The sequence below is a fragment of the Megachile rotundata genome, chromosome 5 (assembly GCF_050947335.1).
Source record: "Megachile rotundata isolate GNS110a chromosome 5, iyMegRotu1, whole genome shotgun sequence".
Taxonomy (NCBI): domain Eukaryota; kingdom Metazoa; phylum Arthropoda; class Insecta; order Hymenoptera; family Megachilidae; genus Megachile; species Megachile rotundata.
Window position 1 is genome coordinate 11096769 of NC_134987.1, and position 12937 is coordinate 11109705.

The 12937-nt window shown below is 35.6% G+C and overlaps 1 protein-coding gene across 1 annotated transcript in view; it reads left to right on the forward strand.

Moving 5' to 3' along the window:
* Positions 1-2805: 2805 nt before the first annotated feature.
* The window catches only part of SLO2 (slowpoke 2), a 198317-nt gene continuing 188185 nt past the window's right edge, over positions 2806-12937 (forward strand). Inside the window, exon 1 of the mRNA XM_076532059.1 lies at positions 2806-3336. Within this exon, the coding sequence (XP_076388174.1) occupies positions 3080-3336 (257 nt within the window). The 5' untranslated portion in view covers positions 2806-3079. The remainder of the gene's footprint in view (positions 3337-12937) is intronic.

The following is a 12937-nucleotide window of genomic DNA, read 5'->3' on the forward strand; positions in this document are numbered from 1 at the left end:
CCTAAACAAAAAGGTCCCCCGCCATTTTCTCAGCCCTGCTCATCCTCGTCCCGTTAATCCACGTATTAAAGAACCCAGCTCCAAAAAAACATTATGTAAATCCCGCAAGACCCCGGCGAGAAAAACGTTGTGGCTCAGCGTACACGGTGGTCCCGTGGGTGGCGGTGCTCAAATGTCGCAACGGACGTGTAACGATCGAAAAAAACGTACGATCGTCGTTTATCTCTGTGGATACTATGATCGTTTGTCACGATCACCCGATCTCGAAGCGGACATGAGGTATCCGACGCGGATAACGGGAACGACGAAAGCGGTGCGAAGCATCCGGTGGCGCAGTCGCCTTGACAACGGCGGCGCCACGTGCATGTGTGCGCCGTTTCGCCACGTATTCGCCCCGAAGCTGGATGGAGAGGAATCGAAGAAGGTTGGAGAGAGCCAACGATAGCCGGTTGACAGGACGAGAGGGAGAGGCAACGAGAGGGAGAGAGGCACGGTGTAACATCGAGGGAGCGAAAGAGAGGGGCGAATGTCGGAGAGGAGAGTGAGAAAGGGGTGGCAGAGCACGAGAGAAAACTGCTACGATGTACCGCAGTACGGGGTGGTGAGCTGCGAGCTGAGCGTAAAACCAGTGGGCAAGAGAGCAATCCGACAGAACCCTCAGTGACACGTTATCGCTACCGATCGTACTGTTCCCGATCCGCCATTTACGATTCTCCTGCATTCTTCTATTTTTTTTCCGAGGTCGGCTCAAGGACAGCTTAACGTCCGCAGTCCTCTTCGTCGTGACGTGGGCCCGGGATCGCGATTCATGAAATGCCATGGGAATGTCATAGCACCCGCGTTATGTCAAGGCCGATGCGGCTAACGCGTCGATACGTTTCGCCGGTTTAACCCCACCGATGTACGGGAAAAATCGTCCGAGTTCCGCGACACACGGGCGAATTTGTCGGACGTTCAACGATCCGTGAAATTACCCGGAGATCAGCTGATTCCGTGCAAGTTGTTCGACGATGCCAACGTAACCGTGTCGGGATAGATAAAATGTTGGGATTCCTGCGTTCGTAACGGTGCATCGATTTACACGGACAATGAGAGCATCGAGACGATGAGCTCCGACTCGGACGAGGACGAAATAGACAATGTGTCGATGGACGTTCATCTGGCCGATAGCTGTGTTAGGTTCCTCGTATCAGACCTTACCTCGTGTGTCGATCGAAGTGCGCGGTTAGTATGATTTTCTGTGAAGTATCTGACGTTGAGAAATCGTTCGCGATACCCTCGCGCAGCACATGACCGAGGATTCGTTCACGTTTCGATGTATTTTAACGAGACAAGTTAACGAGATCACCGATGAAACAATAACGCAACCCTGACCTTCGGCGCTCGACATCACGCGATTTTATCTGGGGTAATCGAAATTCCGCTGTAACGTGAAACTGCTACAAATTGTCGCCGTCTGAAAAGCCGGCCGTTACAACCGCAGCGATCCATTAAATCGCCTCTGGAAACGTCAAAGCGATTCATTTGTTTGTTTATTTACGTGTTTGCGGATGCTCTATCGACTCGGTGTAATGTGCACGATATCTGTGTGTTAATACCAGGAATCACGTTCATTGTGCTGCAAATAAAATAATCACCGCTGCGTTTGCTTCGAATTAACTGCAATTAAGGATGAAAATAAATTGAGATGCAGAAATTTGTCGAGTGTCGCCGAAATATGTTTGTGGATGTTACGGCCATCGTCATGGGGGCCATCGTTATTTGACATCGATCGAAAGATATTTCGACATAAGACCTTCGGAGACCTTCCAGAAACGCTAAGTTGTTACATTAACATAGATAATAGTATTCAGGGAGTAGATAATAATTTTCAGACTGTTGTACGACTGCTCACATTTTATAGCTGCGCTAGATTCGTTGATAGCCGACACCGAGGTGTCAATTTTTGATATTCGTTAGTGTGAACATAGAGAAACGTTATAGACCATGTTTTCGTTCTAACAGAAAATATATTGTTCAAACGTTGCACTTGTTAACTGGAGTCACTAGACTTTATTAACTAGTTTTAAAGGAGAGTTTAGAGAAAATTTCATGCCTCACCGAATAGCGCCTCGAAGCCTTCAGCCGGAACAGCTTTCAAGAATAATTATTAATTTCGCACGTTTCGTTGCAATTAATTCACCTTCAATTAGCTTATTGTGTCCATAGTCGAGTAGAAACATTGCAATTGCTGCGTTTGCGAGAGACCCAGCTTGGATTCGTTAATTACTTCAGTTTGAGACGTCAACAGAAGGTTCGTTTGAAGAGAGACGTTTCCGAGTAATGTTTGCGACGACTAAAAGACGAAGTGCAATTCGTTTCTAAAGACATAATACTCCACCATTAGAAAGGATAATCATCAAATTTATCGCACCGATTGGGGATTACACTAATACTCCGAAACGGGTATAAAGTGGCGCAGAATCGATCAAGCCATCTCCACTTCCCATAGATGGATTCAAACTAAATCACGAGTTCGTAAGTCCAAGTTATCCCATGGATCTTCCAGACAGATTGACTCGGACGTGTCAGGATTTTTATTGAGCACAGCAAACTAGAAAATGGTCACTACGGAGAACTAGACCTATCGTATATTTATGGAGTGGAAGGATTAAGGATTTATCGCAGGGAAAGCTTCTGTTATACGATACAGAAGCAAATCCAGGAAACCTAAAACGATCGTGGTTATCTAAAACTGTCACGAACATGGATCGCACGTGGTTCGATTGGTTTCACCGTACCAAAATGGCCAGCAAGTTGTTGAAACGCGTCGTTCGGACGCACCGTGTGCCCACCACGTAGACACCGCGATGTGATCAACCGAGCTGATGATGTCATCGGAGGGACATCGTGGATCGATTCGTTCGCGACTAGCCGGTTAAACGATCGCGAATCAAACAAAGTGAGGTTCCCGTCGAGAAAGAAGGAACAGCGGGCAGACGAGTCGGGATTTCGTCACCTGCTCGCCCTGTTTCATCAGCGTAAGCCTCGGGATCCTCTGCGGGGTCAAAACGCAGCCTCGTCGGTGCCCCTGCTCGAAATGGGCGCCAGAGCATGGGACTACGAGGCACTGCCGGAACTTCACACCTCGACGGCTGTCACACCGTCCTCCACACCGCCAAATGCTCAACAGAAGGTCCACTCGCCGAGGGTCTACTTCCAGCCTGAGAATCTGGCATCCACCAGGAGACGAAGCAGCTCCAGGCTACTGGCGCCTCAAACCTCGTGCAGGAGACGCAGCAGAAGCATGAGCGCCTGGAGCGACCTGTCAAGGTCCTCGTTCAAGCTGGATGAAAGGTAGGTCGATGATCCTACCTCTCAGGCATGCCACACTTGTTTACTGCGGTTATTGCGTTAACCAAAGCTTTTAGAGGATGCCGTGTTTAATGGAGGTTTCAAAACGCTTCTTAACTGTTTTCAAGGAAATAGGTAATTGGTGAACTTGGATCGTTAGGTTACTGGGATTGTTAGGAATTTTGCTAGGATCAGATTAGACGGGTTTCGATGGGTATTTGGGGTACGTGCAGTTCGGGGTAATTCGAGGAGTTTCAAGTAGCACGATTACGTTTAGGTTGCAGAATCTCGAGTATATTTTCTAATTTGAAAATTTTGGAAGTTGGAAGCTACTGCTACATTTATATAATTACAAAGTATAACTGTTCACATTTGGAGTTTATCAGTTGTCCATTAATTGAAAAGTAAATCGAATCCACTCAAAGTCTTTTCTGTTAGCAAAAGGCTAAAATTAGGTCACATCAAAAGCTTGCGTCATTTTTGATATTGATTGTTATTTTTAAATGTCGTTGGTTTTATATGTTCGAAAATGTACCCACGCTTTCTTCTTACAACCTCTTCATTGTTTTTTGAGGGAAATGTACAACTTATCAGCCTTGTACTTTAATATTTTCAGTGAAATATTCTTTTTTTGTTGATGTATAAGATGTCGATATTTTAAGGTTCTTTTAAATAAACGAACATATAAATTTTATAAATTAGATATTATTATATTATTATTTTTCACGTTATTTGTTTAAAATTTATATGATTATAGATGTCAGAAAGATGTAAAGACATGAATTTTAGAAGAGACTAAAATCTTGAAATTTTATTCAATGTCTCAAGAATTTTCAGTAAATTTTCTAAAATAATTTATAATAAAAGTTGTTCCTTTCCCACAAAACGAGTAATTCATCTTACTTACGTGGAATCCCTAGTTTCCTAATCGCATTAAATCTTCAGGGCATTGTGTTTTTGCTGGTACCCAGTCAGCTTTCCTACTATTTGATAAATTGAAGTTCAGTATTATTTTTGCAGTGTTCTTTTGTGATTACTCGTATGGTTTCAATTTCGTTTCTTCAAGCAAGAAAATGATATTTCAACAGAAAATCCTTTTATGGTCTAAGAAAGATAATTTCTTAAATATAATTTGTTAAACATTTCTTAAATTACAAGAACACATGTCTTTAAATATTATATGTTTCTTCTTTTTAAATATCGTATATCTTTTTAAAATAGAATAAATTTTAATTACTTCAAAATTAATATCAAACATCAAACGTAAAATGAAAGAACGGAAGAGAAGCATACGAGCCATTAACCGTAATAAACCATTTTAAATCATTTAAAGGTAAACTGACATTATCTCGATGTTCATAAAACGGAAATAAAGTAGATATTACGATTGTCCTACGTATGCATTTATCTGTGTAAAACGAATCGCCTGTGTTTAACCCAGTTCCAACAAATCCACATAAATTGCGTCGCGGCAAGTGTATGTGAAATTTCGGTTTTATAGAATATATTATCAACGTTCATTTTCAGTGAACGACGTTACATCAAGATGTTGGCGGTGTAACGCGATGAGAAAAAGCGGTCAGAGAAGACAGATAGCTTTTATACGTGTGCGATACAAAGCCAATGAACATTTATTGTTGAAACGTGTATAAATCCTTTACGGTGCTAGCACGAGACGTATAGGGCTCTTTTATTTCATATAACTGATAAATGATGCGGAAATATTGTGAAATCTATTTTAAATTTCTAATGTTTTTCTGGGAGGTGTAAGTCACATGTGGAATATAATTTATTATGGATGGGTTCAAAATTAATAGTCTTTGCTGTCAAATGTAGGGGTACTTTGAAAATTGTGTTTAGAAGTGCTACATGTTTTGGTGCACTGTATGTGCGCCAGTGAGGAGTAAGATGAACGATGTAAGTGTCAGGAGTAGGTTTAAGTATAGCAAGAGTGATTGCTTATTTTGCTAATGTTGGAAAATTTGAAAATTCCATATTTAAATTAAAATTGAAAATATTAAAAATAAAAAAATTCTAGCTCTCTACATTTCCAAATCAAAGTTCTTGAACTCCTTAATTCCTGAATTTGAAGATTTATACAGTGCAGAATTGGAAAATTTGAGTTTTAAGAAATTGAAAAAGTAGGAAATCTGAGATTTTGAAAACTGAGAAATTTATAAATTTGAATAGCTGAAAATTTGAAACGTAGAAGATTGGAATATTGGAAAGTTGGAAAAGTGGAAAATTGGAAGATGAAAAAACAAACTTGGAAAAGTGGAAAATTTGAAGTAGTGGAAAATCTTGAAAACTTGAAGAATTGGAAAATTGGAAAATTTTGAGAACTTGAAGAACTGGAAAATTGGAAATTTAAGTAAACTTGGAAAAGTGGAAAATTGGAAAACTTGAAATAATGAAAAATGTTGAAAATTTGAAAAAGTAGAAAATTATAAAAATTTGAGAAACTAGAAATAGTGAAAAATTTTTTATCTAGAAAAAGTAGAAAATTTGAAAAACTGGGGAAAGTGAAAAATTTGAGAAGCTAAAAATACTGAAAAATTATGAAACCTTGAAAAAGTAGAAATTTCGAAAAATTTGAAAAAGTACATTGGAAAGCTTCCAAACCACAAAACCCAAGAACCAAAAGAATAAATGTAAAAATCTAAAACTTCGATATTTTACACGAGTACCACTTATCACACAAATCGTCCTTCTCTGCATTGATTTCACTTTTCCATGTCGTCAAAGGAAATTGCAAGAGAAAGTTATAGCCTTGAAGATTGTTGGAAGTCTATTTTGCGATAACCATAGCGGCTGAAATAAATTATCGCAGTAGTTTTCCATCGTGCACCAAAGATCACATCGTTTTCATTAAAACAATAAATCCTTCTCTTTACATCGTTTATCATTTCAACTTTTCACATTAACCTCTCTGAAACACAATTGCAATCCGTACTTGAATTTAAAGTAAATTCTCTGATAACGGTGTACTTCAAAAACAGAAATACAGAGCTTAACTTGTGAACAAGGAAAATAAAAGAAAATTTACCCTTTACCCTTACTCGCTTCAAAAATATCTTGTCTTTTGTGACTTTACTCAGCCAAGGTCACTGAGAAATAGTGTCTTGAATACTCCTTTTCTTACTATTCAACTCAGGATGCTTATCCTTATTTTGGTCGTATTTTAGAAGTACACAAAATAATCTTTCACCTCGAAAATTTTTAACGTAAAGTTTTTACTTTATTATGAAAACTATAAAAGAAAGTTTAATCTATGTGTTATCTATTTAGTGGCAATTTAAAAGTGTACTTTATGTACACCCAGCGTGTCGTGTATAAAAAGTTTCGTTATTATACTTTACACGAGGAACTACCGAATATTTCGTTTTACTGCGAACGGGAAAGTACGTTAAAAATTAAATCAGCCGGATCGGATAATTCAACATTATGGCGGTATGATGCTTCCACTTTGTTTTGTTGGGTAATAACAGACTACCTAAACGCATTTATGTGTGTACATTTTTCAATAATATGAATTTATTGTATTAATTCATTATAAGGTATTTGTATTCAGATTTATGGACGTATTATACAAAATTTATTCTTTTTAAATAGTAAGGAAAAACTAGTAAGACTAGCATTGTACTATTAGTGTAATATAACATATATTAATTACGTAGGAATAATAAAATAATTTTTTAGCCAGGTTAAGTAGTAAAGTCAACGTATAGGTCTCCTTCCGCAGTGTCTGATCTGTGACTTATTCTACTTGTCTGATCAGTGACTCATTCTACTTGTCTGATCTGTGACTCATTCTACTTGTCTGATCAGTGACTCATTCTATTTGTCTGATTAGTGACTTATTCTACTCGTTTGATCAGTTACTTATTCTACTTGTCTGATCAGTGACTCATTATACTTCTCTGATCAGTGATTCATTCTACTTGTCTGATCAGTGACTCATTATACTTCTCTGATCAGTGACTCATTCTACTTGTCTGATCAGTGACTCATTCTACTTGTCTGATCAGTGACTCATTCTACCTGTCTGACCAGTCACTTATTCTACTTGTCTGATCAGTGACTTATTCTACTTGTCTGACCACCTACCTCTACACCACTTTCAAAATTTCACATTATTACAAATTATTGCATATTAATTGTATTATGTATTTATCGCTATTTTATGTGACTAATATGTACATTCTCCCGCACAAGTTATTCATTGGACTTTTCCTTTCATCGATAATATAAATGATATCAATTATACCTCTTTGTTGATATTAAGTTTTATCTGGCTAATCATATATACATTCTCCCACACAAGTTATTCATTGAACTTTTCCTTTCATCGATAATATAAATGTTATCAATTATACCTCTTTATTGAAGGTTTGCGTCATTACTCGTAATTATTGGTTTTTCATGGTGAAAGACTGAAATAATTTTCTGTCGAAACATCGAGGTACATCATCGATTATAAGAGAATATAAAGAGAATGAAAGATATTTACATGTACTAAATCATTTTAGTAATTTCATTTCCAACATCAAATTTCCTCTAGCTCAGCAAAATTTCCTTTTTAACAATGTTATTTATAATTAACACGGTTTACATCACAACAGGTATTAAACCCTAATGAAAATTCATACACGTCCTAAATATGACGTACCAAAATGTTAACATAAATTACATCCGATATTTCGCCATAATCCTTCCCCTGTTTTCCCCGTTAGAAAAACATGGTTTCACGAATAATAAATCTTTATAAAACTAAGTACAATCTATCATTCTTTTCCTTCTTTTCTTCGAAATACAGTTGCGTGTACTACGAACTAGTTCGCGAGATTTTACAAACAGAATTCTTGCTTCATAACAAAGGTAACAAGTTTAAAAACATTTTTCTGACCAACTTGTGTGCTACAAACTTTCGGACGATACTGTTATTTGAAACTTCTGCTATATTATATTGCCGAACTATATTTTTTTATGGGACGTCTTCAATTGTTAGTCTATCATTAAACCACTCGTTATTTGAATAAACTTGGAAGTACAGAATGTCAGAACGTGGTTAGATATTCTCTAACCTTCGGCGTTTAATTAGTACCGAACTCGGGTCGAGTAATCGAAGCGTACAATTGACAGTGCATCGAAAACCAATAGTGCCTAGGGTTGTCAAATGTCAAGAAACAGTGATTAGAGCGGTTAAACTTTCCACGAAGTTCACGTATGTGTAAATAAAGATACAGCTTATCTTTTATGAGAAACTAAGTAAACTATAACATGCATAGAAATGTGATAAAAATTCTTATTATGATGAATTTACGAGCTTTTACAAGGAGCGTTACTCGACGTTTCATCTGAAATTTGATGAAACTCTGCTGGCTCGTGAAACAGCCAAAAATAAAATACGTTCATTTTCTCGCCGATGGAACAAGTTGAAGTGAAGTCATCTTGCGGAGATTTGTCGCTCCGGGTTATTTCGGAAATTACGAGACAAGAATTTTAGATTAAAAAGGTATATTGTCTTTTAAACTTTTACATTTCTAGGTTTTGGAATTTTGGATGTGAAGGTTTTTCAGGTTGAAAATTTTAGGTCTTTAAGTTTTCAATTTTTCAAGTTTTCAGGTTTTCATGTTTTCAAGTTTTCGAGTTTTCAATTCTTCAATTCTTCAATTTTCCAATTTTCCAATTTCCCAATTTACCCATTTTCCAATTTTCCAATTTCCCAATTTACCCCTTTTCCAATTTTCCAATTTCCCAATTTACCCATTTTCCAATTTTCCAATTTTCCAATTTTTCCATTTTCCCAATTTCCAATTTTTAAATTTTCCAAAATTCAGAGTGTTTAAAAGCCCAAATTTCTAAATTTCTAAATACCCAAATTTCCAAATTCTCAAATTCCCAAATTACTAAATCCCCAAATCCCTAAATTCCCAAAACTCCCAAATTCTAAAATTTCCAAATTCCCAAATTAGTAAATCCCCAAATCCCTAAATTCTTAACACTCCCAAATTCCAAAATTCCTAAATTTCCAAATTAGCAAATCCCCAAATCCCTAAATTTCCAAATCCCTAAATTTCCAAATCCCTAAATTCCCAAACCCCTAAATTCCCAAACCCCTAAATTCCCAAACCCCTAAATTCCCAAATACCTAGATCCCCATATCTCTAAATCCCCCAACACCTAAATCCCCAAATCCCCAAACTCCCAAATTCCCAAATACCCAAATTTCTAAATTCCCAAATTCCCAAATTCCCAAAATCCCAAATTCCCAAATTCCCAAATTCCCAAATTCCCAAATGCCCAAATTTCCAAATTCCCAAATTCCCAAATTCCCAAATTCTCATATTTATACATTTTTTAATTTTTCAACATTCATGCCTTTACTCTCTGCTATGTTCCATATTTCAATTCAGCTTTTATTTAGACCTATGTTTCTTTCATTCTCCCAAAATACATATAAATTCGACCATCGAGGGTTGGTTTAACCCTCTTTCAAGCATAATTGGGCATAAATGAAATATATCGTCTGGTTAGGGGTTAGTATACGTTTTCGTCGTTCCTATATAAATTTTCCGTTCGCAGGCATTAAGAAATGTCTGTCAAAATGAAAAAAATCTCATTTTTACCTTTCTACCAGTTTCATTGTATAACTCTTCATAACCGCAGAGATGAAACGTGATCGCAGAGGGAATAACTTTATATTTCAAACGTAACTCCCGCTTTCTAAAAATAAAATTTCTAAAAAGAACAGAGGTGGAAGAATCAAATTACAACTGATTCATATATTTTTCGTCAAATTTAATATAATAGTTATAAGATTAAAAACTGTCAGAAGTAAAAAATGTCTAATATTAAAATTATGTCAAAGTTACGAATATGTAAGGTTAGTTGTCTGAATATGAAAACATACGAAGTACATACATACACAGACATGAATATACATGTATAAAAATGTACATATGGTAACATATGTATAAGAATATAGTATACAATAAGAATAGTATAAGTATAATAGTACAAGAATAGTATAAAAATATTGATTATTATTAATGACATTAGAATATCGCAAAAAAATATCGCAAAGGCTACAGAATATCTAGTTTATTATTTAAATACGAAATACACCTGCCCTGCATAAAATACGTTAGACCTCACTCCTTTCTTTTTATCCGCGCTTCCACTGAATTTTGATAAACGTTTCATGACATTCATATGCCGTGGTGTACATAGTGCATAAAGCTTTCAGGATTTTTACACCAAAGAGTCACATTCCGACGCAAAGCGTTCGGAGTATTCTTTGACATATTTTTCGAGACGAAACATTAGCAGTGCTTTTTCACGAATGGCCTGGTTGCCCACTTTGTATCTCGTGGCTAAATCACTGTACAGTCGATAACTATCTCTGGAACAGAGCGTCTTTTTTTCTTGAAATTCCTATTGATATCCACTGGCAGTTTTACATTGTCCAAGAGACTCCATTTTCTTTGTCCAACCTCCCTGAAGTATATCGCTGCGCCACCGAGCCAAAAATAGACGATTTATAGGTAATTACACTGTACGGGCAACTCGGTGGAAACTTGTAATTATAAACAACTTCATCACTAAAAATACACTATACCACGTGCCCTCGTACGGAGAGAAGTTTCTGTATTAAAATAATAAACGTTTGCACGGTATAATTGCAGACAAACAAATCTGTGCTTTCAAAGATTCCCAAACGCAACGAGGTTTCACGGATTAATCTAATTTTTAAATTCGGAATAAATCGTTCCCATTTTCTGTGCCAACTCCTTGCGTACATTTATTCTGATTTATTAAACCGTTTCGTGCTTAAGCGGGCATAATCGATGCCAAAACGCTGATTTAAATTTCAATACCCAAGAGGTCAAATCGTTTTGCAAGACTTATTTTAAGTTACAAAATTTAAAGTAGTTTTATTTATTTTTTATTTTCAATTTTAAAGTCAGCATTGCTTGTCAGTAGGTTAGAGTTCAATTCTAGAAGTAAATACAAATAAGTGGAAGGCAGAAAAGATGTGGTCTGAAATAATTATAAAATATTCTGTTAAAAATAATTTGTAATGCTAATTCCTATTTATAGGAATTATCATATTGTAGCATGTAATTATTTACATTATTTTGGTATATTATTTATGTACATTGTTTTGATATATTAATTGTGTACTTTATTTTTGTATATTAATTATTTACATTATTTTAGTGTATTAATTATGTACATTATTTTGGTATATTAATTATTTACATTATTTTTGTACATTAATTATATACATTATTTTGAAATATTAATTATATACATTATTTTTGTATATTAATTATGTACTTCCTTTTGGTATATTAATTATGTACATTATTTTGGTACATTAATTATATACATTATTTTAGTATATTAATTATGTACATTATTTTGGTATATTAATTATATACATTATTTTAGTATATTAATTATATACATTATTTTGGTACATTAATTATGTACATCATTTTAGTACATTTATTATCCACATCATTTTAGTACATTTATTATCCACATTATTTTAGTACATTTATTATCCACATTATTGTAGTACATTTATTGTCAACGTCATTCTGGTATGTTTATCTACATCAAAGGTAGACCTTCACGTGCAAAATCAAAAATGTAAAAGTTAACCAAAAGTAGGTATCCAGGTTCACTAGAATTGATTTGAATCAAGAGGATTAATATGACTGAATGCTTGCCATAGCCTAGTTCTCAAAAAGCAGAAAGTATTCGCACGTAAAGGTCATGTTTACTTTGACGCTATCCTATTTCACTTGGCTGACGTGCTATAGCGAGCGAATTCAACAGGAGGGTTCAATTTGCTGTCCGGACGAGTAGAAAGACTAAGGTGTCCTAGTTCAACGCCGAAATTCGCCAATATGTATCTGTCGCTATATAATAAGTGCGGATTGTCCGTGTCTGCTGGATATGTATTGGAAAATGGTGTTCCAGCGTACCCTGCATAATGTGGATCCACTTCGATAATACATTGTTTGGGAACGACGAAAAATGTTTATAGTCCAAACCTGATCGGAATTTATATCTACATAAGTTAAACTATAAGTTTGAAAAAATTTAATGTGCTGAACTATAAATAAATTGCAATGAAATTAAATAGTGCAATCTGGAGAATTTTTACGTCAAGTATTTTTTCAAGTAAACATTATTGTAACAATAGAATTAATTTATAGAATCATCACAATATAAAAAGTTTTGCTATAAAAATGCAAAGCTTCAGAAATTTGTGTTGCAAGATCTACAAGTTTGTCTAAGTTCTACAAGCTTGTTTTGTAAATGATACAAGTTCATTTTGTAAATTCCACAAGTTTATTTTATAAATGAGGTGGAATACAAACTTAACTGCAACGTTAACCGAGAGCATTTAATTAGAATATTGAAGAAGCGAAAATAACGTGAAAAATGTGAAGGGAATTTAAAATATTCTAACAGTAGTCGTTCTTGCGAGGTATAATAAGCAATTTCGATCTTTTGTTCGGGAAAATGGACCGCAGACCATCTGCACGAAACTATGGCCGCCATTTTATGGTACACTTAGACCACG